Raw genomic sequence first — 25,898 nt, forward strand, 5'->3', positions numbered from 1 at the left:
ACTTGTTTGGTCTAAACATAACGCTGCTTGAATGCCAAGGAAGACAGAGTGGAAACAGCATCCAGACAAACAGTTAAGTAATTTCAAATGTTTCCCAAGAGTCATCTGTCTGGACATCTGGCTGAGACGAGGCTCTGCCACCAAAACAGCTGCAGAGAATTAATGCAATTCAATGCCTTTTCTCTATTAGATGTGAAAGAACAGACTTTTATTTGACAGAATCGCTTGCAAAGTCGTGTGTAAATGTGTGAAAAAAAAAACTGTGGTTTGTCATCTCTTTCAGCATGAAGGAGCATCTTGCCAACACAAGAGACGCCATAGAGGGAAGAGAGCACATGGCAAACATCCTGGAGAGTCATTTTTCTAAATTAGAGAATACTTTGCTTAACATGCAGCTTCGACTGCACAAACTGATCCGGCAGTGACAGTAACAAGGACCGGTTGTCCTATTTGTGCTATATTGATATATTCATGTACATTATCGTACAACAATGTAGCAAATGCATGCATGCTCAGGATTATGTTAGTAATATGCACCTTACGTCATCAAAGCAGCCAAAAGTAACATGTGCAACTAAACCTCACACTATCAGGGAGATTTGATGCACATGTAGCTGTTACATCACATTTCATATTTCCAGTTTGCAGACTTGTTCCACATGGAGATTTCATGGTCACGCTAGCAGCCTCTCGTAAAAACCACAAGACATTTGTGAAGCTGGGAGCGGAATAATTGACTTGCTCCCAACATGAATAAACTGCATTTTCATACGCGTTTCTGTCTGTGGTTGTGGTGTAAAATACATGCAGAGCAACATGGATATCAGACAGCATGAGCCTTTATTTTAATATCAAATCTAAACAAAGAACTTGTAAATGCATTTCATTTGGAAAAATGCAGCATGTTCACTTGCTATGTAGTTAAGATGCAGAAAAAAAAGAGGCATTTGTACTTTTGATTAGTTTAAACAACTTTCAAGTATTTATGATAAACTACTCGTAGCTAAAACATAACTTTTAAAGCTATCATGTATAACTTAGAATCAGTGACATAGACATATTTCACATCATCTGTAAAGTAAAGTGTTTACCCAATCATAACTCAGGAGCCGAGACATCTGTGCGCCAGCTGTGAGGAATGTTATTTCCTGGTCCGCTACATGGAGTTAGCCCACAGAGGGCTGCAAGTTGTTAAGAGAAAACTATTTACTCTTCCTAAATGCAAAACAAGCACGATATTTATCAGACATTGCTCCCAGAAAACCTTCAAAGATCCAATCCGGGCCAATCCGAAAACATCAAAATCTTGAGGCGTGATTGCATCTACGGCTGCTTTGTTTAGGCCATTGTTACAAATTTAGATTTCTGGCATCAAGTATCCATCGCAGACATACAGTACAACTTCTACGTTCCTTTAAGACTCTGTGTTTGAAGGTGATCTTTTGAGGTCTTCACTTGATTTCACATTTTCCAATATGTGGCTTTACTTTCAGTTCAATGTCCACTAATGTCTTCCATTATCCCTACAGCTGAACTCTGTGTATTTGAAAGCATTGACAAAGTTTAGGACGTCTCTTCTGCCAGATCTCTCTTTGAATGACAGGACATGTACGTTTGATAACATCAGTTCAGACGTGAGATGCAGCCAATGTCCTTTTTAAAAGTCAGCAGCGTCGTCGTCGTCGTCGTCGTCGTCTTCTTCTTCTTGCATTTGCTCCAAAGATTGAAGATAATCTCGAGCCAAGATCTTCTTAGGCAGGATATCTATAAAAAAAAATAAAAAGAAAAGAATAGTACAGTGTGTCAAACTCCTTCTTACTGCCTAGATTTATCCTCTCACTGAAGCTGCATGTGAAGTGCTGTGAAACGGTGTTTACAGTGTCTGAATGGGTGTGGAAATAAATCTTGAAGGGTGGACTTCAGGAATAACTTTTTAGAGTTGGGAGATAAATCAATATGGGCCATTCAAATGCTGCTTCAGTAAAAGATGAGTAGGGGAGAAATGCACAGTATGAATTACATCCTCTGTCATTTTATATTGCAATAGTGATGTATAGCATTATAGAGCAAACTTCCTGGAAAAATACATTTAAAAAAAACAGTTTACAGATAAACCGGACAACAACAGTGTTTCCAAGAAGCAGTATTTTTCTTTAATGTGCAGGATTGCACACAGTGGCATAATAAACTAAAATATATTAGACAGATTAGCACATAGTTGGTACACCTTGCTAGAACTAATGCAGTCTAGTCCAGAGTTTTTAGCAAAACATGGACTTCTAAGTATGTATTTACTGAAGTCAAAGGGAAAGCCGTGTGCTTAGTTTGCGGAGAACAGATCGCAGAGTTTAAGGATTACAATTTGAATCGTCATTACGAGACGAAACACACGGAGAAATACAAAAGCTTGACTGATGCAGAGCGGACACGGACATCTGAGGCTTTGAGCTGCAAAAGCAACATGCTCAGAAGATGTTGGTTCTCTTTGGATCGACCTCCATATGTGAACAAACATTCTCCGTGATGGGGTTTAACAAATCCAGATCCAGATCCTCTCTCACTGACGATCACCTGTCACCTGTCCTTCACATCTCACCTCACACATTCAACCCGACGTCAGAGCACTCGTTCAAGCCCAACACAGAACAGATTACTCGCACTGAACGGAAAAACATAAAATTAGGTAATTGGACTACAAACAATCGTGATAAAAGCTCTAATTTTGCAGAAACATGTCAGTAAAACACTGATGGGGTTGACTATTATATATAGATATTAAATATGTATATTTGTTTGGATCATTCCTGCTGCAGATGTTTCAGGTGGAGCTCATTTTAACTCCTTTATACACTGTTATTCAGTTTGGGTAGTTAGGAAAGGTTTGAAAATTGTAATGTGCAAAGTAACAAGTAACTAAAGCTGCCAGACAAATGTAGTAAAGTATAAAGTACAATATTTACCTCTGAGATGTAGTAGAGTGGAAGTACAAAGTTGAATAAAATGGAAATACTCAAGTAAAGTACCTTGAATTTGTACTTAAGTACAGTACTTAAGCAAATATACTTAGTTACAGTCCACCACTGATCATAATATTTACTCTTACCACTCACAGCTTATCAAAACCATACAATGTACTGCTTTTTATAAAGCGGTGGAATAATATAGAGCAGGATCTAGATCAGTCTACTGGTCTGGCCCTCCACAACAGTCCCTGTTTCTCATAACTACCCACCCCTGCTCTAATGTCTCAGCGGTAAAGAGTGAGCAGAGACCAACATTACATGCTGCAGAAGGTCCCTGTAGCTCCACCAGGCCGTAGCTGGGTCTCACCTGTTAGGAAGTGGAAGGTATCCATCTCCTCTGCGGTGTTAGCCAGGTCGGTGTATGACAGCGAGTTGGTTTCTTTACCGGGGCCGTTGTTGAATGAAGCCACAGCCAGGTGCTGGACGAACAGCTCCTTCAACAACACAACAGTCAGCAAAAGGAGAAACTCAAAATGGGAAAATGGAGCAGCTACATTGACAGTTATCCGAGAAGCTAGCAGCGTGCTAATCCCTGTAGCAGATGAATGGGCTGGAAAGTTAGCAGCGCTCAGCACTAACGGCTGCTTACTGTTGCCTTGGTGGTGAGAAACAGAGCGTCCTGGTTGATGCAGGACACATCGGGGGAGCTCTTCATTATCAACCTCACTCTGGATATCGGGAGGGAGATGGTTTTCTTGTTCGTTGACGATTGGTCGTCTTTGTCTGGAGTATTTTGAGACATCTTCATGAGGACTCTCGGGGACAGACAGACAGGCGGAACTTGGAGTATGTTTTGAACGGTGACGCTTTTCTTCTTCTTCACATGAACGGTGGTTGGCGGCCGTTTTACTGGATTACTGCCCCCTGCTGGAGTGGAGTCACACACTACTTTTTGTCGAACATAATTATCGCCAAAAATGACATTACATTACACGAATGTTACATTAATTAACACATTGCTGACTGTTTTTGTTTCCCCCTAAATATTTTACTGTATTCCTTCATACTGGTTTTGTATCAATCAATTGATAATTAAGTTTATATTGTGTCTAACAATAAAAGCTCAATACACATGTCTCATCCAGTCCAGTAGTGTCAATTGACTGAGGAATCGCAAACCACAGAAGAAGAGCCGATGTCAAAGAGGCAAAGAAGAAGAAGAAGAAAGCAGTTTGTTTCTTTGTTTTGTTTTTTAATTAATTTATGATTTAGTTTGTTTGATTTGGTTTGTTTAGGTTTGGGGTAAATATTGTAAGTCTATTGTCTGACCCACACTCCGGAGCAGCAGGTGGCGGTAATGCACCAATAAGATGAATGCCAACCGCCGTAAAACCAGAAGAAGAAGAAGAAGAAGAAAACAGCGGCGTTCGCAATGGCGGTGATTTGGCTGCGAAAATAAACAGTCCGTGTTGCAATTTGATGCGGTCGTAATCATCGCATTTAATCTGTTGTCACATCTGTCGCATAAAGGAAACATCTGTCTCTGTATTAGTGTCATAAGAAGGAGTCACGTGTGGTGTTGGTGAGCGAGCAGCCATCGTCTGCTGTAGTTAACGTTCATTTCTTCGTTCCCTTAACGATGCCGCTGGGCTTGAAGCCATGCTGTGCTGTCTGCAAGACGACCTCGTCCTCGATGTGGAAGAAAGGGAACCAGGGAGAGATCCTCTGCAACAACTGCACAGGGAAGAGCTGCAGCGGCGGCGCGTCGGGACCCTCCATGTCCTCCATCACTCAGCCCAGCAATGGCGGGGGAAAGCAGGTATGTTTACTGTGGTTAAATGTGCAGCCCAGACTCTGTGGTTATTTTAGAGGTCAACACAGCTGGACAAATTGCGCTAATTCGGTACTTAAATACCTGGTTTGTGTTGCTTTTTAGTCCAAGCAGGAGATCCACAGGAGGTCTGCACGGCTGAGAAGCACCAAGTACAAAGCTCCTGCGTCTGAGAAGAAGGTGTCAACAAAAGGAAAGGGGAGAAGACACATATTCAAGCTAAAAAATGTAAATATAAATGTAGTTATTTCTCTTGTTATTGTGCTGTGCTATTAATGTGTGTATTTGACCCCTGTGTGTGTGTGTGTGTAATCTCTTTCCTCAGCCAATCAAAGCACCAGAATCTGTTGCAACAATCATCACATCGGAATCAGTATTTTATAAGGTAGTAACCTCATGTTTCTGCTCAATATATAATTCACCTGAAAGCATTTCTTCATCTTATTGCAGCTTCAACTATTTACGGTTGTACTAAACCTTCATCCAGTGATGCATCTGTCTTGATGTCTATACTTGTATCCTCAGGGTGTATACTACCAGACAGGAGATGTGATCAAGGTAACGGATGAGGAAGACGGGAAGCCGTACTATGCTCAGATTCGAGGATTCGTGCAGGACCAGTACTGTGAAAAGAGCGCTGCACTGACCTGGTTAATCCCCACACAGGCGAGTCCAAAGGACCTGTTTGATCCTGGGACATACATCGTTGGTGAGCAATGAGAGATTTTTACCATTTTCAAGACATGTATGTGACAAGTTACGAACAGTCCGTTTTTATATCAGGTCCGGAGGAGGATCTGCCCAGAAAGATTGAGTTCCTGGAGTTTGTGTGTCACGCCCCCTCTGAATATTTCAAGTCCCGGAGCTCTCCGTTCCCCACCATCCCCATCCGAGCAGAGAAAGGTTACATCTGGACCCACATTGGCCCGACACCAGCCCTCCCCGTCAAAGAGTCTGTCAGTGGCAGCAGTTAACACCGCTGTGATATGGACTTAAAGTGTGTTGCTTTAAAACAGACGCATGTACATTGATGTAATATAATGAAAACTAAAACATGGTTCACCACTGCCATTACTTCAGAAACCAGTTGTAATGTCAAACAAGTTGTTTACATATTACTTTTGTATTTAGTTACAAACAAAAAAAGCTCTTTCCACCACCTTCTCTGATTGTTTCAGAAAATGGTATTTATTCATTGATGAAGTTGTGGGAAATAGTTAAGCTATTTTATTTTGTGAATTAAACTGTAAATATAATGTGTATGTTAATTTATTAATAGAACAGTAAGATGTTTGCAAAGTTACGGTGATAGAACCCGTGTAGATCTGATCTCATTCACAGCTGAGCTGTGTGAAGATGTTCTACAGTGGTGTGTTCTTGAGACTGTAGAACATGTTGATGGTTCTATGATGTGGAAACAGAACTGGTGGTCAAAGCATACTTTTAACCTGAATACAGCATCAAGATCATACAGATTATGACTAAGATTTAATTCTTCACAATTTTTATTCAGCAATTGCACAAATTGTCAGTAAGAAACATCAAAATACAGACATTTAAGCTAACATGCCAGAGGGGGGGGGGGCAATATATAGACAACAATAAAAGCATAAAAATCTAAATAAATAGAAAAAGGAGACAAAGACAAACCTTATGTGATTGTGTAATTACAAACATCACAGGCAAATCTGTCAGTACTGTTCTTATGGCCTTTTTGTTGATAAAGCATTTCAGAGTTTTAAATACATTTCAAACTCTTTGTATAAAAACACAAAACGTGGGTCTTTGGCTTGTAAACGTACACTTATGAATATAGAATTTGGCAAAAATTACAAATTTATGATATATGCCCTTTCCTCAAATTTTCTGTAATAGATAAAGAATCCAAATATAAAATGTTCATAGAATAATACAAAACATCGCTAATACATTTTGAGACGTTTTCCCATAACTTAATGTAATGACATGAGGTTTTGAGACAACTTCACACTGAAAAAGAGAGCAAATAGCTCAGTTATTGTCACAGGATGGTGAGGAACACATTTTAGCACAATGGTGTCAGTGTTAACCAAAGAAACATCAGCTGGACATGAAACACTCAGACAGACAAAAGAAGTCCAAAAAGTCAAGACCACCATTTTTGCAGGAATTGATGACTACAGATTTTCTAATATAGTGTATACGATTCTTCCACAGAGAATTAAACAGCAAGTGGTCTATTTTTTTGGCAGTTTTGTTATCAAGAAATGGAGGATGCAACATTAACAAACCTAGAGATGCCATCAGCCTTCAATAAGAGGACACGTCCCTTTAAGGACAGATCTCTTTAAAACCAAAGATTACATTTATTTTATACTTTTTTAATCATTGGACTAAAATTAGGAAGACATCGGTCTTGTTCTTTGGTTACAAGGATGCCTAAATAGTTCACTTTTTTCTTGACAGGTATGTCATTAACAGCAGTTATATCATTACTTTTTAAGGCAAATAACTCACATTTCTTTAAATTCAGATAGAGACCATGTTAAAACTTTGACTGTAATACTGTCCTTATTTAAGGTTTTAGAGACGAGCCAGAAGTCTATACGTGATCGCCTGGAGTAGTCTTTATTGCTCCAGGTGTATATCATACCATCAGGGAATTTCTCCCTACAGATATCAGTTAAGTCAGTTAAATCGGGGTACCCGATCCTGACAACGTGAGCCTCCCCTAGTGGAGCCACGCAGTCGTCCTCCGGGGCAACAATCCATTCGAATACGACCTCAGATCAGACGAGACAACCCGCTGAATTTAAGCATATTACTAAGCGGAGGAAAAGAAACTAACCAAGATAAAAGGTATGTAAACAGCCGTTGAGACATTTAAACATTTAACTGTCAGAAAGACACGGAGAGACAAAGTGCAGCAATGAATCAGCCGAAGGCCGACCCAGTGGCCAAGTACTATCACTACAAGGTGGTGTGGGACACCCGACATATCCCAGGAGAGGACAGGACTAACCTCAGGCCCAAACTTATTTGCAATGTTGCATCAGGCCAGCGACAAAGAGAAAGGCTGATGTGGGTCATCATCATGATGATGAAAGAAAGAGGACCCGGAGAAGCCATGCTGCTCTGTCCACTTCAAGCAGCTACAGTTGCTTCTCCCCAAGGTTCAAGAGGAAGATGGCTGATGGTGACGACTCATGAGATAAAGAGGGTTAGAAAAAACGACCCAGCTCCACCCACTTGCAGCAGCCAAGACTATACTCACGATCAGCTTGTGCGACCGGAGCGTCTCCTCTGAGCATCACCACGCACACACTTCAAGCAGCACCCAGACTGAGAGCCGGGCTCCGTCAGGACAGAAAACAAAAGCACCCGATGGTGAAGATGTGCAAGGACCTCTGCTCTCAAGTTAGATCAACGGAGAGTCCGGTTCCGTCAAGACTGAAAACAAAAGCAGCTGATGATGAAGTTGTGCTGCATAAAATCTATTAACTTTGTTCAATTATCATTTTAGAATTATACAATATTTGGGTTTCAGGTGTGTACTGTATACACACTGTAGGAGCTATTTATTTGATGTTAGTATTTTGTTATTTAATTCACAAGTAGTATTGTTTAATTATTCTAGATGTTTGCTTATTTAGGTTAGATTGTTTGTTTGATATATTAAGAGTGCTTTTTCTCTTCAAGAGTCATTTGTTTAGTGGTAGTATTTTTTGTTGTTTAAGTATACTTAGTTTATCGTTAGTTCTTTGGGTAACACTGTGGTCACCTGTGGTTATATATAGCAGTAGGTAGGACCAGCATGCACCGGGGTGGGCCTATAGTTTTTTTATCAGTGCAGGAGAGACAGCGACCGGAGTTTTCTTTGTTCTTTTTGTTTTGTTTACAAAATAAATAAGAAAAATCAGAATCCTGTATGGACATTCAACTCTTTTCTGCCGGCGTAAACTACAAACCACGGTGCATCAGTGGCCTTTGATTATTGTTTGTTATATTTTGATTTATTGGACAAATGGCCACTACACCCAGCGTTGAAGAAAAAAAACACATGAACCTCTCAACTCGACCCGGGATGCCCGGTGCGGTGCGTGTGCTCCTTCCCCGACCCCCAGGAGAGCCACCCCGTCGTCCTCCAGGGCGACAATTCATTCGACTACGACCTCAGATCAGACAACCCGCTGAATTTAACTCATATTACTAAGAGTAGGATAAGAAACTAACCAGGATAAAGGGTATGTAAACAGCCATTGAGACGGAGCGACAAAGTGCAGCAATGAATCAGCCAAAGAAGGCAGACGCAGTGGTCAAGAACGACTTGCAAACCGACCTCCACCATCCCTCAAGGTTCCCTTTCCAGCAGAGCAGCAGCGAGGACACCCGGACCACAGGTCAGGTTGTGGAGCCCTTTATTGTCCAAACAAGTATCTTTCTCTCGTTGTCAGACGCCCTGGGAACATTGAGTTGCCCTCTCTTGATTTGGTTCCACTCTGCTGGTTGCCTCACCCTGGCAGCCGCACACTCGTAGTGCCCCTCGCTCTGGCAACGTGTCGTCTCTCTGGCCCACAGTTCATGAATCAATGGATCAGCAGTTGTCGGACCCCCTTAGCACTGCGGATCCCGGATGAGCCCCCAAAGAGCTGTTTGAAAGAGCCTAATAACAGATGTGTGCCTGAGAAAAACAGAAAAAATGATGAGGCCGGCAAACGAGTGGCTTCTCTCACTTAAAGTCTTCTCAAGCTATTTTTATTTCACAATTTTCCAAGTGAAAACAATCACTATATTTTTCTTCATTTTGACACGACAAAGTACAGGTAAAATGCATTAAATTGTCTTAAACAAAATCACATCAAGTTTACACAAAATAACTAAAATGATAAAAATTCCCACTACTATCACATTACTATCTGCAAACATATTTGGTGTAACTTGGGATAAACCCCTTCCTAGCTGTTCTGCGCTTTTGCATTGAGCTCACAGTTACTGTGACACACGTGAAGAAGACTCACGTGAAGACACTATTACAAATGGCAGCTGCTCTAACAGGATAGTGAACCGCTAACACGTGCTAACTAACATGCACAACACGTAACGTTATATACATCTTTCAGTCACATTTAATTAACATATTTAGCATGAAACGACTTATTAGAACACAAAGATTTGATTCGCTTCATTATGAACAATTAATATGATGTGTAGGAGCCAGAAATAAACTAGGGAATGTACTGCGAGGCTATTATCAGTTTAGCTAGGTTAGCACTCGACAGTCAGTCTTACAACAATACTCACGTAGCTACTAAACTGCATGAAACACAAGATAACTTTCACAAAAAATGTTCAGTAAACATCGGTCACAATTTATATATCGTATTTGGTGCACTTTATGTGTCACTTACCTGAGACAAACAGGACAAATGATGAGGCGGGAAAACGTGTGGCTTCTCTTTTTCAACGTCTCCTCGAGCTATGAGAAGACGCTGCACGCGGCGCACATACAAGTCCAGGGTCGCGAGGCGAAACCACAGCGCTGCACTTCCACCTACTGGGCATAAGTATAAATACACTTCTGGGGAAGTTTTATTGTGATTACCAAAATCACAGAAATTCGTTGTATCGAAAAGTAATCACACTTTTTGTTTCCTTTCTGTCTCGTTATTTGTTCGTGTCTTTTTATGTTTTCTCTTTAAATGCCAGGGGGTTAGGAAACAATGTAAAACGTAAGGTTTTTATTTGCTAAACAGCTAAAAACTGATTCCGTATTGTTTCAAGAATCGCACTGACTCATACAATATTGTAATTTTTGGAAATCCTAATAGAGCAATGAGTCATGACATTTGGCTGTCCCACGGAACAGAGCACAGAGTATCTTGTTTATATTTTTACATTCCGACTGTGACATTCATGGCTACTTTGTTAGTTTGGTTATTAATAATCGAAGGAGATTTCGTCTCCCTTGTGCGCTTAATTTCTGTAACCGATGAAGCATGAAATTGTAATTAGCAACAGCTAATTAAGGAAAAGGTATCAGAAAAAATAAAAGCATGAAAATAACTACATGTCGCATGTCCCATTCAGGGGGCGAGCGTTATTACCTATTCTATAGCTTTTCACGTTTGTCATCCTACCCGAAGGTAACCGAAGAAGGAAGTGCGCAGGCGTGAAGCCTCCCGCTCTGCTGCTTTACTCTTGGATATCTCACTTCACACATGCGATTCACTTCGCCTGTGGTTGAATATCTGCGGTAGTGTCCCGGTGCTCTTCTTGCACAAATGTCACATTTATTTCCCCCTCATGGATCGGACATCATGAACTTTTCTTGATCAAACCCTCAGGCAGGAGAATGGGAAAGTTCCAGTCCAAACTGGGTGAGGTGTTTAATGACATCATAATGTTTTTTTTAAAAATAGATGAAATCGCCTCTGATTTGCGTTATATTGTCTTTTCTCTCATTATTTGGACAGTTTCGAAACGCAGACAGAGTCCTGAAGGTAAGCCAGTCAGCACAGAAACTGCACAAACAACATAACTACTTTTTACTTCTTTCATGTGTTCACAAATATGTTTATGTTCTGCAGGTGGTAGTTTGGTTTCCAATGTGCTGACCTGTCAAAGCGAGCTGGAGCGCATCCGCATCCACAAAACCAAACTGACAGAGGTAGAACATTTATTATTGTAATGATTAATGCATATTTAGTTATATTATAGCCGACATCTTAATGGTCTAACACATACAGACGCAAGTAAAACTCCCACCTCAGGGATTGCACAAAAAGAGATCCCACGATGCTTATTTTTGGTTTTATTTGACACTGTAATGGTCTGTTGTTTAAAGATCACCAGAAAGACTGGAGAATGTGATGGAAGAAAACTTTAAATCACCTGAAACTGTGTTTGTTCACATCCAAACGATAGAGATTTTATTGATAAAATAGCCAATAATTTAGTTATTTAAAGATATACTGATAATCTGAGAGGATGTGGGGGAAGTTGTTTTTCTTTTATGAATCAAGAGAGGAAATGACCAGATCTGACTTTAAATCGATAATATCTATACACACAGCCCATTTGAGGGCAAATTTATCCTCCAGAATATCTTCTTATATGTATTAGAGTTTTATATATATATACATTTTGTGAAAGTCTATTTCCATTCTGACGAAAGAAGCAATAAAAATACTCATACTGGTTTCATGTCAGTTCAGCCAGTTTTGGGATAAATCGTATTTGCTCACATCACATCCAAGAGACATAAAAGATGTTTGGAGGTAGTCGTGTATTTATTCTTCCGCCCTTTACTCCTCCTTCTCTATAAAGAGACTTCCAAGTCTATGAAGTGCAACACAGCCACCCCCCTCCAAACAGCAAGGTCTTTATATCCAGCTGAAAAAAAAAAGTCTCCACATCTGGTACTGCTTTCCTTCTGCAGTCAGACAGACTGTGAGAGGGGGAGAGGAAAAAGATGTGGGGAGCGGGTGTTTGGTGGGTGTTTGATTGCGTAAATGGCATCACATGTAGACTGTTGGCATTAATGAAGCATTCACGTTACTGTTGAAGAGAAAATGTCCTCTTCATTACGTTTTATTCAACGGAGACTGTGAAAACTGTCACATACTGTTCTATTAACCATAAACATTTCATGAAACCAGATTTTGTGGTGAAAGTGAATCACAGTAGTTTAATGTCCTTTCAAAGATCCCATGGGTTGCTTGTAAAAACAGTCAATTATGTAAATGTAAATTTGAAAAACAACCAACATGCCATTTTCACTTTTCTTCAGCTTGTTTGATCTTTTAGCTCAACTGCAAAAGTCATGAGATTTTGTGTGAGTTATTGCCAGTGTTGTTGTTTTGAGGTTATGAAGTGTTGGGTGAAAGGTCTGGAAAGTTACACAATTTGGAAAAAGATGTTGACTCTGCCAAGTTGTTTAAAAGGTTGTGGTGGAGTTTCTGTGCTTGTTAATGGCAGAGATCTTCCTGCGATTTGATTTTCCGACCTAATATAGTTTGAATCTCCATGACGCCACCACTCTGTACACTGCAAACGGCAAAGACCTCAAAATTTATGAGATATTTTAAATTGTATTTTGTCTGCTTTTGGTCTTACATGAACCTTATTTTTGTGTTCTCGATATGAAACCCATGATGTTTACATTTTAAGAGTTTTCCACAGATAAAAGAAAAATGACACCTTAAAAACGATTGCTAAGATAAATGTGAAAATGTAAAACAGAAGCAAAGATAGTTAGAGACATTTTTGTGTGTTCTTGTTCGTTAAGATAACCAGTGACACATAAAATGTGCTCCAGCTCTAAAACACTAAACACACACAGACCCATTAACTGAATATTTACCTGTCAAATAGCTGTGACTCAGGCTCAGGTGTCGACAACATCACTTTCTCAAGAAACACAAACCTGTTTGCTCTCGATTTTGTGTGTGTGTGTGTGTGTGTGTCTGTCTATGTTTTTCTGTCTTGAGTGTGCACACGTTACTTCAAGTGTTGAAAAGGTTGTTTTTTTGTGATTATACTTTAGCTAAAATCCACCCAAGAAACCCAATTTGTTCCGTTACCTCCCTCTTTTATTTGAAAACCACTCCAGAATTAGTTGTTTTCTTATTGATGTGATAAGGTTTTTTCTACGATTACTTTGAGCTTTTCTATAACATTGTTTCATAATTCAGATACTGTTTTATGGACACTTATAACCAAAGTCACTGCAGCTTGTTGCCATTAAAATGAGAGGACTGAAGTCACCAGAGCATCATGTCTCCATGTTTGCGTCCCCACAGTGAAACTTCCTGTCCAGGTATCAAGTTCTCAGAAAGGCTGTTCGACATTCTTGCTGAGACAAAGGCGACTACTGTTCTGCTGACATTTGAAACTCTTGTGATATCGGGACGGATGCATGGAAGGCTGATGTATAATGAGGGTGTAAAACAGAATACTGATGCCATCGTGTGCACACCTTTCTGCTACCTGCACCATCTCTTCCACTTTCCACCCTCTTTCCCCTGAAATCTAACCCAGCATCAAAGCCTCACAGCAGGCAGAGCGTGGCAGGCAGAGAGACGAGGGTGTTGAGAGAGATTGGTGTGTGTGTGTGTGTGGGTGTGAGGGTGTGAGGGCGCGCACTCATCTGCCCGAGCATCAGTGTGACATTAGTGATGGATTGTTGTGGTGACAGATAAGAAGAGTCTTGTTGGCGCTTTCAGTTCTCTCTTGCTTTGCAGAGCAGACAGGTTTCTACCTGAGAGAGGAGCGAGTTTACGTCTGATCGGATGTTTTTTTTTAAATCACAGAAGTGGACATGAACGTTAACGTTTGATAGTTTTGTAATGGACTGAAGTTTTATAGTTAACTAAAGCATTTAAATAGGTTGGCGCTGCATCCCACTGGCTGGAATTTATTGTCTCTAGTAAATCTGGCTTCATGATTTTACATTTAATTATCATATGAAACTTCAGGGACATGTCAGTTACATAAGACAGTGGAGAAAAGCTCAAGATGTCAACAGTTTAAAGAGGAGAACCAACTAGGAAATGCCCAAACCTACTTTTCTCGCTCCTTTGCTGTCTTACTGTCTCATTTATAATATTTCTGTTTTAATTTCTAGGGAAATGAAAAATGTAATTTTCTTGACAGAAATCAAAGGAGAGCCAATGGCAGTTTTTAAGACACAAAACCCACAGATGTTCAGCATTGCTCACATCTGGAGACCGATCCTCACACTCATGGGACATGAAAAGCTCTTAATTGCTTCCTCTTTTCTTCCCCTCTCCCTCTCTTACATGTGTGCACTCTGTTGATTTACACCCTGTCACTGTTTTCACAGAACTTGTACGTAGAATTGAGGGCAAACAGGTCGGACCGTAACTGCAACCTTAAAGGTGAGTAGAGAACTGCAGCAACATGCACCTTACTGACATTTCTCACTTTCTATGTATTCTAAAGGGCTTGATTGTTGTTGTGTAGATGTTGTACATTATCAGAGAGTTTTGATACAAAAGCTTTAATAGGTCACCTCCATTCTTTACCAGGTGAAAAGGAAATAGTTAAATTAAACACATCTGTTCTATGTTTGTGTGGGAAAACTTCCACCTTTGGATTCTGTTAGTTTCCTCTTTGCTGCTAAACGTTTATTGAAAACAGCTTAAAAACAAGGGATAACTTAATTGGAAAGGTACAGTATGTGAACGCAACTATAGTAATTAGCCTCAAACTGTGAATCTGCTGGATAACGACGTTCATTGTCCAGCTCTGTGTCTTGTTTAGTGGTTCTGCCACCAAAGAAGACACCTGATGGAGGTAACAGCATCCACTTCCAGGTCAATAAACAAGCCAAGAAGAGGAGCACCCATGCTGATGTGAGTGTATATCTCTATATTGAAGTACCAGATAGGTGAGATTCTTGTGTGTCTGTATGAGTATACTGACTCTTTGTAAAGTTACGCATCTGATACTATTCAACAATGTATTTTAATCACACATTGAGGCTTTACCGGTTTTGAAGGCCCTATGGGTCGACCCACACTTTGTAGCAGTAATAAGCTTGTTTTCCTGACGATGTGTGCACATACAGGTCACAGAGTGTAACACGGTGCCTGATGAGGACACTCAGCAGGAGTGGGTCTTCACACTGTACAACTTCAACAACAGTGACAAGGTCACCAAAGAAGTAGGTTTCTTTCATGCATATTGTTCAAATGAAGCACTGTTTCAGCGTGGCCTGTACACAGGTGTGTATTATGTATCTATGTGTGTGTGTTCTGCAGGACATGACCAGTATGATGCACTCCATGTATGAGGTTATAGGGGCGTCGGTCAAGCCGCCTTACGGTGGCAACACACCCCTGAAGATAAAGCTAGTTGTCACTCCGTCAGCTGATCCTGAGAACATCTTACATATAGGTAAAGGGACATTTTTATTGTGGCTTAGTAACTGTAGACATCATTTGAAGGACAAACATTAAAGACATAAAGATTCTCTCAAGTGTCTGAACAGTGGTATTTAACCGCTGTGATGATAATGTCCCTCTCTCATTTAAAAATAGCAACAGAGAAGGAGCAGAGTGCGTCTCAGGAGTCAGGAAACCCAGTAAGAAGATTCTATTGCGTGGATGAAAACATAGAGCGCAGAAACCACTACCTGGATCTAGCTGGCATTGAAAACTACACCTCCAAGTTTGATAATACAGGTAGAGAAACTCCTCTATTGCTGTTGTGGTTTGTGCCGTATATAAAGACTTAGTTCATAAAATTAAAGTTGTTTTTCTTCTTCACAGAATCTCTCTCGCAGGAGCCCAGCCAGGATGCTCGCTCTGCTCCTAAGCACCACCCTGTGGTGATCAGAGAGAACTACATCTCCCCTGAGTCTCCCAGAGGCCTCTCTATCCCTCAGTCCCTGAAAAGCAAGGCTGTGTCAGCGGGGAAAGACAGGAATGGAGGGCAGGGAAAGTCTTGCAGATTACACGGTCAACACCCCGCGTCATGGTGCCATCCTGCCCGGTCGCAGCCTGCAGCACATACTGTCCTGCAACGTAGTCACAGCAAGAGGGTTCGCTCCAGGGTACAAGATGCCTCGCACCTTCGATCCACGCCGGGGGCAGATAGGGAAATATTTTCCAACCTTCAGTCCTCTCGAGCACAGAGACACGAGCACCATCACGAGCACCATCATCATCATCACCACCACCACCACCCTTCGTAAATGCATTTTAAACACTTATGAGACAGGTGAGAAGAGGTGGTGTAGACTATCGGCCTGAAATGTGATTGTTTTTGGAGGTTAAATGCAACTCAGCAGGTCCTTGGATCTCCTCATTTACTTTATATTCAGTGTGTAGTGGAATCAGGTTGAAGCACTGTTATCTAACGCAAACAAACCTGAAAAGATTACCATCACTAAATCCAGGAAAGGTCAGTTTACTGTTTACTGAATTCTACCTCTATAGCCATTTAGATTGACAGGTTCCTCTCAGGTAGATTTCCACTTAGCTTTAAAGTTATTTAAATGCACATTTTGTAGAGATACATGTGGTTTGAATATACTAGAATCATGTAGAAATTATTATACAGTATTTTTTTAATGAAAGGGTATTTATTCTGATAAAGTATAGTGTTTGAATTTTTCCGGATCAGTGACAAAACACAGACTTATGTTCAGAGATTTGTGCAGCATAGTAAGACTGGCAAAATCTGTGTCATGTGTCTAAAACAATGGTAAACATCTGTTGCGATTGTTTTCGGCACCTGTGTTTATATCGGCAGAAGTCCATCATGGAAAAGGCAGAGACACCCATGTCTCCACTGACAGTAGCCCATAATGCATTGCAACCATGTGATGAAATTTGAGAGTAGCAAAAGCCATTTACTAAGGCAGGTTTGGGGAAAAAAAGTGGATGTACCAAAAAGTAGATAACCATCTTATCACAAGCTACCTTCTCAAATGCATTTAACATTACAAACTGATGACGTTTGTGTATCACAGTCAGAGATTTGATTGTTCCTGTATTGATGTTCTATATCTGCTCTCACAACATTGTTTTATTTGGTCCTTGCAGCTCATGTGAGTAGTGTAGGCCTCACAAAGAGGTGCTGTGAATAGTGGCATGTTTCCCAGTGGTATTCAGATGTTGTTCCTACTTATCTCTCTGGCAAAAGATGCAAATAGACACTGTGCCCGACGTGAGGACGTGAGACAGCTGTTTCTATTAATAACCGGCACTCTCTTACCTACCACGCGACCCCCGTGCCTCACCACAGCAAGCCTGGGTCCAGACAAAGGCACAACACCCAGACAGACAGCAACAGAGGAAATCAACAAAGCAGCAACCACAGCGCCGTTCAACTGCAGCACTCAACAACCAGCACACTCAGACCTGTTGGTACGGAAAGACCAACACCGAGATAAAACCTGGAAACATGAAGTCACTGCGGTTCCTTGCTGCTGAGGGCTTCGTTCAGAGTGGACCAAGTGCTCTGGAAAACCTCAACTGTATGTCTTTTAACCTCTACCCACTTCTCTTCAAGGCCTGCTACCTCCATGAGCAGGCGGACTTGCTGCGTGTTTTGGTCCAGACATGGCCTCTTCCTGTGCTTGACCTACACAGGCTCCTGGGAGCAACAGTCGACTGTCAGATGGACCTCACCTCCCGCACCTGCCGGCTTTGTTTGGAGTCGATTCTGGCTGGCCTAAAGGTACTTCGATGGTCTTAATATGCCTTATCATATGTCATCCTCATGTTTTGGCTGCGCCATGTTTTTCAGTTCTTCTGTTTTTGGCTGCATTGACTTGTTGTTGTCATGTACTCTTGTTTGTCAAAGGATTATGTGCTGTCTCCTCCAACGACGTACGCCAAGAGCCTGCATGTGGTGGACCTGACTGCCCTGAGGGATATCGAGCACCAGACCTGCCCCTGCCAATCCACCCTGGGTCGATGGGCAAGAACCCACCTCCTGACCCAAATTTGCTATGAGACCATGGTGGCCATGCAAGCCAGCGACGTTTCCCCATTTGCCTTTGAAACATCTATTGATGTCCGTCTGAATGGCTTCGTCACAGGCCGCAACTATGAGCTGGTGGCTCAGACCTTCGTCCTCCTCCGCCACTGTCCACTGAAGCTTCGCTTTGTCAGTTTTCGGGCCGATTCCCTCTCCCTCAAGCAGCTGTTCTATGTTATTCGCCTAGCAGACACCGAGTCCATTTTAAAGCTGGAGGTAGTCCACAATGTTCCCCTGGAGGCCCCGCACTTGGAGGTGCTGCTGTCCAAGGTGGAATTCCCCAAATTACAGTCTTTGACCCTGCCGGCTGGGGCGTTAGATATTAGGAGGTTGGGCTCTGACGATGATGATGTGCTGTCCACCATCGGTAACCTGCTGGCACAACAGAGCGGCCTGACTGAGCTCTTTGTTGGTTTCTCAACTCTAACTGGACACCTACGCAGACTGCTTAGGTGAGTTAATGGACAATGGGAGGGATGAAGAGAGACAACAAGGTGTCCTTGTTTGTAGTTGTGGATGAGATGGATGGCTCTGGTGTCTGTCTTACGTGCTCTTTGCAGCATCAAAAGCTTTAATATAGCTCACAATCATCACCTTCAAGGCTCTTCTTTAGCAATGGGAGGTATTTTATTTGGTAAAATTGCTGACATGATGCCAGGGTGAGGACAGAAGGCCGGTTAGCCAGAAACATGCTGGATGTAGTTAAAATGTAAATAGAACAGGAGCACAAACCACAAACAACAGAGCTGTCCATCACAATCTGGCATATACCTGTAACTTTACTTCCAAAAAGATGCACCTGTAGGCATTTCTGGCACCAATCCTACATAACAAATTCTTCACGAGGACCAACACAAACCATAATATGTAACTGCTTTTACCTCTCTTTTCTTTACCCAGTCCACTCAACACTCCGCTGCAGTGCTTGGAGTTGGCCAACTGCTGCCTGAACCGTTTGGACATGACCTACCTGTCGAACAGCCTCCACAGCGAGTTCCTGGTCCGTCTTGACATGAGCGGACATGACATCTTCAGCTCTTTCCCCACCTGTTTCCACAAACTGCTCTGCCGTTGCTCAGCCACATTGGTCAGCCTGGTCCTTGAAGAATGTAACATAGAGGACGAGCACATGGACGCCTTCACTAATGCTCTGACTTGCTGTCAGGAGCTGGAGGAGCTCAAACTCCTGGGGAACCCTCTGACGTCTGCCGCCCTGCTGAGGTTGTTCTCCATGCTGTCGGTGGGTTTTCCCAAGTTAAAATATATAGAGATGCCAGTTCCCCGCCAGTGTTACTCCGAGGATGTCACGTATCCTCTTAATGATTCAAATTTACTGCTGTACAACAAGGAGCTGTTTCAGGAGGTCAGGGGTCAGCTGATGGGGATCCTGGAAGGAGCTGGTAGAGGGAGTGTGGAGGTGTGCTCCCCACTCCTGGGGGCTTATGACCCAGAGATTAACGAAACCAGCAAAGAGCTGGGAGTGTCCATGTTAAAATCTTTTACCAGCGTCATTGGGAACTTTATCAGTAGCATAACTGAGGTGGACAGCAGGAGATCAGACTCAGACCGATAATTAGTGGGGTTGCCTGTGGAGGGAATAAGTAAATGGACAGAGATGGGTCATGAACTCAAGTTTACACAAATCTAGACATTTGTTTAAAGCAGACCTGAATCCTCAAACTGTCCAGAAATGTCCATGCTTCGTTGACAATGAGTGGTTTTCAAGACTGCGTTTTTAGGCTATACTTAAGACAGCGATTTATATTAATGAAGTGCTACTTCAGATAGCTGGCAAACTGTCATCACTGTTCCTATGCATGACTGAAGGCCAAAACTGTTTGATTTGTTTGACTGTGGTTTAACATCACATGACTTCCATTCCTGACGAGATATTGTCTCAACAGAGAATCCCTTTAATCTCAGTACGTCCAACAGTCTGTAAGACAAACAGATGTGCAGTGCAGATACGTGTATGTATTAAGGTAGATACTTGAAGTCTGCCTAATGTATTTTCTTACATGTTTTTGGACCATGTTCTGGTTTAAATGTTTTATATAACTGGATTTTGAAACGTAGACAGCACATATTTGCAACATGGAACAGATCTGAATTAAGCAAGTATATTTGTAACCGTTTCATTTTGTCTCACCAATAAATCAAATCTTCAAATCTCTCTATCTATTACATCATAAAAAAGTGACACTTCCACATCTTCCAAAATGTACAATTTTTTTTAATGAGCTCTTGTTTTATACAGGTAAGATTTCATCTTAAATATTCCACCAAGGGACAAGCATGCACCGACCGAATACGAGGATTAACAGCTTTGATCAGGAATCATCTACTTCTTCATCCACTCCTCCCTTTCTTTCCTCTCACGGATCACCTCCGTCAGATACGGTGTCAGGTAATTAGCATCCTAAAAGGAAAAGATAACAATACATGGGATTGAGAAATGAAATGAAATTAGGCAAAATCAAACTCTAGATAACACTTTTGATGACTTGCGATCGACGTAGAGGACATTATGATCAAAGGCCCTCCAAAACATCCATTTTATAGTTCCTTTTCTATTTACTAACACTTAGAAATTTGTAATTTTCACAGTACGACACCAGTTTCACACTGAAGAATTCATTAATAATTCCCTATTGTTTTCCATTTGACTACAAAAATGATTTATTAAGTGAATTTGTTAAAAGTAAGCAAGTATTGTGAAAAGATTTCAAGAAAATGTTATGTACCTCTTCATATTTCGTCCACTGGTCTTTCGGGAGGATCTGCTGCTTCATGGAGAGATCCAGAGATCTCTTGAGCCTGAACATCCGGTCGTTGTACTGTTTTTCTGGTAGCCTCCTCAGGGCCTCTTTTACATCAGAGTCCTCGAGGATCGTATCATCACGAAACAAACCTGGAAATATGGATAAATGGAAAAATCAAAGAAAACAACAGCTCCATATTCACCCCCTACATTTATAATAACATCAGTAGTCTTGACATACTGTTACTTTAAAAACGAGTAGTACTGTGAGGTTAAATACTCTGAATATTTTTGATCAATGTATTTGAACTTACCAAGCTTGTTGAAGCCACACATGTTATAATACCATTTGCGGGCCCCGATCAGGAGTCTGCCTGTTGCTACTGTGAACAGGACAAGAAAGACACAATCAGCAACAGTCACGCGGCACAAACTTGATTTAGAGGCGAGATAAATATATATATTAATAACTTTCAGTCAGATGTGCGGGAGAAGGAGTAAAGTTAACGTTATGCTTCCAATAGTGATAGTCTTACAACCATAAATGTATTTCAGGCGATCCAGTACGTCCTCCCAAACAACACTAAATTATGGAAACTGGTCAAACTTCACTATCTGGTTAGGACTTTAGGTATTGCGTGACAAACAGTAAGTTAGATACTTTGCCCTTCCGTGGAATGTCAGATGAAACAACACAACAGTGCCGTAGTGCTAAGGAGCTAACGATACTGAGTGTAGGTCAGATGTTATAGGACCAAACGATAGCTGGCCACTATAACAACTGTTAGGAAACGAACTAAAACACTATCAATCATTAAAAAAAGGACAGCAGGACGAGTGTATAGTTGTAAAATAAGTATTTACACGGTGATAACAGAGACGTTAGCACCAGTAGCTAGTGATGAGCTAACGCTAGCTAACTAGTACCCTTAGCATAAGTTAGCATAAGGACACTAAAGGACACACAGAAGCGAAACGCGTCAAAGCGAACATACAAGTGGAAAGAATGAGCAAAATACAACAACGTGTGTTACAGTATAACATGTACCACGACACACAAGTATAACACGAGCTTTAGCGAGTTCATTTACAACTAAAAATGTAAATAGGGAGAGATGTTTCAGTACCTGGTGCCCTCGACGCCATTTTTTACCACTAAGAACGACCGCGGTGCGTCATGGGTAAGGAGGTCATTCAGATGAACGGGAAATTGTGCAATTTAACATTCTGTGCTTACAGTGTCCCATATATAGTCTTTGGTGTACAGCTTATTTGCATGCTCATCAAGGAAATTTGGAGATAAGAAAGAGTCTATAAAACAAAATAACGTTTTTTTTTAAACTCTTGATAAGTAAATCCATCAGGAAACTAAATCAAAACACATCACGCTTTTGATGTAAAATACATTCTTCATACAGATTGAATATGAAGGTAGGGTAGTTACAGTGGAAGTCCATCAATAAGATCAGTCAATGGTACAGATCCTTTACTTAAGAAGATCAGCAATACCAGAATATAGAAACACCTCATTACAAGTAGAAGCTTAGAAGCTCAGCCAGTTTAATAATTGAAGCAAAATGAACCTCAAGTATTTAAAGTAAAATGACCCATTATGTAGTGAACTGACCCCTTTCGCTGTTATGTTTTTAAATATTGTATTAATTTATCAGTATTACTGTTGTAGTATTTTAAATGTTTTTCAGCAACTGTATTGGGTAGTTACAATCTTCAGCATCACAATGCATCACACTGTATACGCTGATTCATTGTTTTGTATGTAACATCTAAATCACAAGTAAAAAAGTACAATATTTTACTTTGAAATGTAGTAGAGCAGAACTATTAAGAAGCACTAAGTAGTATTTTTTGTTTTTTATTTCACAAAAGTGAGACCTGATCCTTTACAATCTCCTTTAACTAGAGGCAGTCTTCATTATATGATCAATGATCATTTTATACTTTTACACATTTAGCACTTTTATCACATTTATGATCTCTTTAAATAGACAGTCTTGGTAAATAGGATAGTATTTCAGTCACAAGGGCAGATTTGCATTATGAGCATTTATTCAACATCACATTACAAAACATTGTATTTCAAACTCAGCCGTTATGTTAAAGCCTTGAATGTCTGCGTGTGTCTGACATTATGGTATTTATTCTGTGTGCTTGACCACTTGTTTTCTGAAGTCCTTTATAATGGCCCCTCAAGAAGAATCAAAGTGTCTTTTGGAACAAATAAAAATCTTCCAGTGTGGCCAAAGCCAACTCAGTGCAAAATATCTCATCAGGCAGCGACACCAGGCGGTCCAGGGAGAGGTAGTTGGGCAGGGTTGGATCATACTGAGCCTTTCCGAGGTACTCGAGGAACAGGTGGCGCTCTCTGACACGCAAGTACTTGGTATTGAGGACCTATGGGAGGATATATCAGATGTTCAAGTTATAATGCTGAATTTGGACAAAATATTAAGGAAATTAGTTCCAATTTGTTTTTTAAAAGTAAAAAAAACACACAGCTGTACATCTACCTGTGGGAACTTGGCGATCAGGTTGTGGGGCACCTTCATGATATTGTGGAGGTAGTCAAATATTTGGATTAGCTTCCTTTTATTGGCAGTCAGCACTTTTGGGACGGCAATGACAATGTGTTGGATCTCATTTTCCTTAAAGCCGAGCTCTATTTCACACACCTGTGGAACACATTAACAAAACAAATTCAAACACAGCAGCTCACGGTTTCTCAAACAATGTTTTCTGAAGATGTCTTTTGTCGTTTAATACCTTCAAATTTTCTTTAACAGAATCCAAACTGCCACACAGTAATCTGGGCAGACGAGCTACAATGTTCCGTGTCTGAGGAGAGAAAGGGAGAAAACCAACTATGATTTATTTTTCTACATTCAAAGACTAAATGTATTTTAGTGAAAAAAAGTGACATGATACAAACATGGCTGCGCTCCTCAATGAGGAGGTCCCATTGCATCAGTACATCAGTTAGCTTACATTAGAAGCACTGAGGTTGAGTTGCTGCTGATAGAACCCCAGTCGGTTGTCCAGCCTCTTCACACTGAAGTTAAGCAGATACGGAGCTCTGGACACCATGGACGCAACATTCTCAGAACTGAACTTCTTTGACTTGAGATAATTCACCCTTTGAAAATAACAGAAAGAGAACATTATTAAGACAAGGAGGTGCAACTCAAGAGAAGGAAGACGAACTGACCAGTCACTACTTAAGTACACACTACATCCGGTAAGATTGTTTCGTGGGCCTTCTCTTGTCAGACTGATTTAGTTTAGAATAAACACATTTGGCAAATATAAAAGCATGTAATGTTTCCGTTTCTGAGATCCCTTTATGTCACCTGGACTGTAGGTTTTCCAAACTCTCCGTGAGAATGAAGGGGTTGTGCGTGATGATATAGCCAAAGCGAGAGTCCTCCACCCCGATCTCTTTGAGGAACAGCAGCCTTGGGGCCACATCTGTGTTGAAGTTGAGCCTCAGTAGCATGGACCCCACGTTGGGCCTCTGTTCAAGCTTCCACAGGTTTACACCTGCAATGAGAGGATGAATGATCACAAATGATCATTGCATATATCACAATAAATCTGAAATACGCTTCCAAACTTACAACTTACATTGTTCTCAACATTATTTTGAAAGTCTTTAATTACCTAGCTGTACCAGTTTGCTGAGGGTCTCAGACTGGTCAACGTAGTCTCTTAGAGAGGTGGAGGCAGGAGGCATAGCAGAAGGAACAGATATACTGACAGCCTCTTCATCACTGATCACCTCTAATGCTGAAAACTCAGCAGCTGCGTCCAGATCTTGTAAATGAAGAAAATAGAGATGGAATGCATTCAACTCCCTCTGAAGATAGAAATAACATGTAAAGTGAATTCTATTCTAAATGAAAAGATTAGGGTCAACTACAGCAAACCAATATGTACCTAATGACATCTGGATTTCCGGCACAGCATCTCTGATTGGCAACAGGGGGCTCTTGTACGCTACAACATCAGCTCGAGATGTTTCTTCAACATCCTTGTCTTCCTTCGCCTCAGTTGCCAGATGTTTGGCAGCTAAGTCGCTGTAACAGAACATCTGTTGTTTCCGCATTTGTCTTGCCTGACTTGTTACGTGATTCCCCTTAATAATTGAGGATCCATCTAGGATTTTGGTGGGTACCCTTGTAACTCTAATGCAATGGCGAACTTGAGTGTAATACTGCCAGGTATTAGCCACTGTCTTGGAGCAGAGAAGGCTTCTGCACTGTAGACACAGCTGTGTACAGGATGAAGCCATGGCCATTCTGCAAAAAAAAAAAAGATCAAGAGGGCGTTGCCAGTATTATCATTCCAACTTCTATTAAAATAATAAACGAGCAGTCAAGGGCTGCTCTGACACATACACATATTTGCACGTTGCCACTCCTTGTAAGACCCAACTGTTTGTAACTCTCTGTGTGTTTAAGTTTATTCTTTTTTCCTACAAGAGGCTAGCTTAAAGCAGATCAATCGCTAGCGTTCAATGCTAGCAAGCTATCAGAATGAATACCTCTTTAAGGTCTAAGCACAACATATTATTTTATGGTGTTAACTCTTTACTCACAATATTGGTATCCTCAATTCAGCTCTATCGTCTACCAAGATGTCGCACAATGTCAAACGTTCTCACGTGCAACTCATCAGAAGGACTTCCCGGAAGTGTCACATTGTGGAATGTACCACAACAACATATTTGTGGGTAACACTAAATGCATTTAATATACACGTGAAGATAAAACATTTGAAAAAGCGGAAATTAAATCAATAAAAGGATAGAAAATAGCACACGTATAAGTTATTGTAT

General features: G+C 41.0%; 6 protein-coding genes across 9 annotated transcripts; 3 read left to right on the top strand and 3 right to left on the bottom strand.

Annotated features, from left to right (window-relative positions):
• Window positions 1-821: 821 nt before the first annotated feature.
• chrac1 (chromatin accessibility complex subunit 1) lies at window positions 822-3,829 on the bottom strand. Its single transcript, XM_076106000.1, has 3 exons — window positions 3,613-3,829; window positions 3,331-3,457; window positions 822-1,764 (listed from the first exon to the last, which is right to left on the bottom strand). Exons 1-3 carry the CDS (start codon window positions 3,769-3,771, stop codon window positions 1,658-1,660), a joined length of 393 nt encoding a protein of 130 aa, XP_075962115.1. The 5' UTR covers window positions 3,772-3,829; the 3' UTR covers window positions 822-1,657.
• Window positions 3,830-4,334: 505 nt separating this feature from the next.
• On the top strand, window positions 4,335-6,050 carry gatad1 (GATA zinc finger domain containing 1). 3 transcript variants are annotated; one of them, XM_076105999.1, is made up of 6 exons: window positions 4,335-4,425; window positions 4,621-4,782; window positions 4,900-5,022; window positions 5,120-5,179; window positions 5,320-5,503; window positions 5,578-6,050. In XM_076105999.1, the coding sequence occupies exons 2-6, from the start codon at window positions 4,657-4,659 to the stop codon at window positions 5,766-5,768; spliced, it is 684 nt and encodes a 227-aa protein (XP_075962114.1). In that variant the 5' UTR covers window positions 4,335-4,425; window positions 4,621-4,656; the 3' UTR covers window positions 5,769-6,050. The 3 variants fall into 3 exon arrangements, with proteins under 3 accessions (XP_075962114.1, XP_075962113.1, XP_075962112.1); XM_076105998.1 differs by having other exon boundaries at window positions 4,356-4,401; XM_076105997.1 differs by having other exon boundaries at window positions 4,370-4,782.
• A 5,075-nt stretch (window positions 6,051-11,125) lies between these two features.
• Window positions 11,126-16,492, top strand: LOC142964913 (protein naked cuticle homolog 2-like). Its single transcript, XM_076105485.1, has 9 exons — window positions 11,126-11,150; window positions 11,247-11,273; window positions 11,361-11,440; window positions 14,618-14,672; window positions 15,058-15,149; window positions 15,365-15,460; window positions 15,558-15,693; window positions 15,837-15,980; window positions 16,068-16,492. The coding sequence occupies exons 1-9, from the start codon at window positions 11,126-11,128 to the stop codon at window positions 16,490-16,492; spliced, it is 1,080 nt and encodes a 359-aa protein (XP_075961600.1).
• A 1,214-nt stretch (window positions 16,493-17,706) lies between these two features.
• lrrc14b (leucine rich repeat containing 14B) lies at window positions 17,707-20,209 on the top strand. Its single transcript, XM_076106338.1, has 3 exons — window positions 17,707-17,982; window positions 18,109-18,737; window positions 19,186-20,209. The coding sequence occupies exons 1-3, from the start codon at window positions 17,707-17,709 to the stop codon at window positions 19,856-19,858; spliced, it is 1,578 nt and encodes a 525-aa protein (XP_075962453.1). The 3' UTR covers window positions 19,859-20,209.
• A 288-nt stretch (window positions 20,210-20,497) lies between these two features.
• uqcrb (ubiquinol-cytochrome c reductase binding protein) lies at window positions 20,498-22,241 on the bottom strand. The gene is made up of 4 exons (XM_076106340.1): window positions 22,174-22,241; window positions 21,361-21,429; window positions 21,030-21,196; window positions 20,498-20,704 (listed from the first exon to the last, which is right to left on the bottom strand). The coding sequence occupies exons 1-4, from the start codon at window positions 22,190-22,192 to the stop codon at window positions 20,627-20,629; spliced, it is 333 nt and encodes a 110-aa protein (XP_075962455.1). The 5' UTR covers window positions 22,193-22,241; the 3' UTR covers window positions 20,498-20,626.
• An 854-nt stretch (window positions 22,242-23,095) lies between these two features.
• Window positions 23,096-25,762, bottom strand: mterf3 (mitochondrial transcription termination factor 3). 2 transcript variants are annotated; one of them, XM_076105586.1, is made up of 8 exons: window positions 25,659-25,762; window positions 24,998-25,359; window positions 24,722-24,874; window positions 24,412-24,601; window positions 24,050-24,197; window positions 23,828-23,899; window positions 23,575-23,736; window positions 23,096-23,458 (listed from the first exon to the last, which is right to left on the bottom strand). In XM_076105586.1, exons 2-8 carry the CDS (start codon window positions 25,356-25,358, stop codon window positions 23,264-23,266), a joined length of 1,281 nt encoding a protein of 426 aa, XP_075961701.1. In that variant the 5' UTR covers window position 25,359; window positions 25,659-25,762; the 3' UTR covers window positions 23,096-23,263. The 2 variants fall into 2 exon arrangements, with proteins under 2 accessions (XP_075961701.1, XP_075961702.1); XM_076105587.1 differs by lacking the exon at window positions 25,659-25,762 and having other exon boundaries at window positions 24,998-25,137; window positions 25,236-25,353.
• Between the last annotated feature and the right edge of the window lie 136 nt (window positions 25,763-25,898).

The sequence above is a fragment of the Anarhichas minor genome, unplaced genomic scaffold (genome assembly GCF_050575085.1).
Source record: "Anarhichas minor isolate MPS153535 unplaced genomic scaffold, ASM5057508v1 ptg000033l, whole genome shotgun sequence".
Lineage (NCBI taxonomy): Eukaryota > Metazoa > Chordata > Actinopteri > Perciformes > Anarhichadidae > Anarhichas > Anarhichas minor.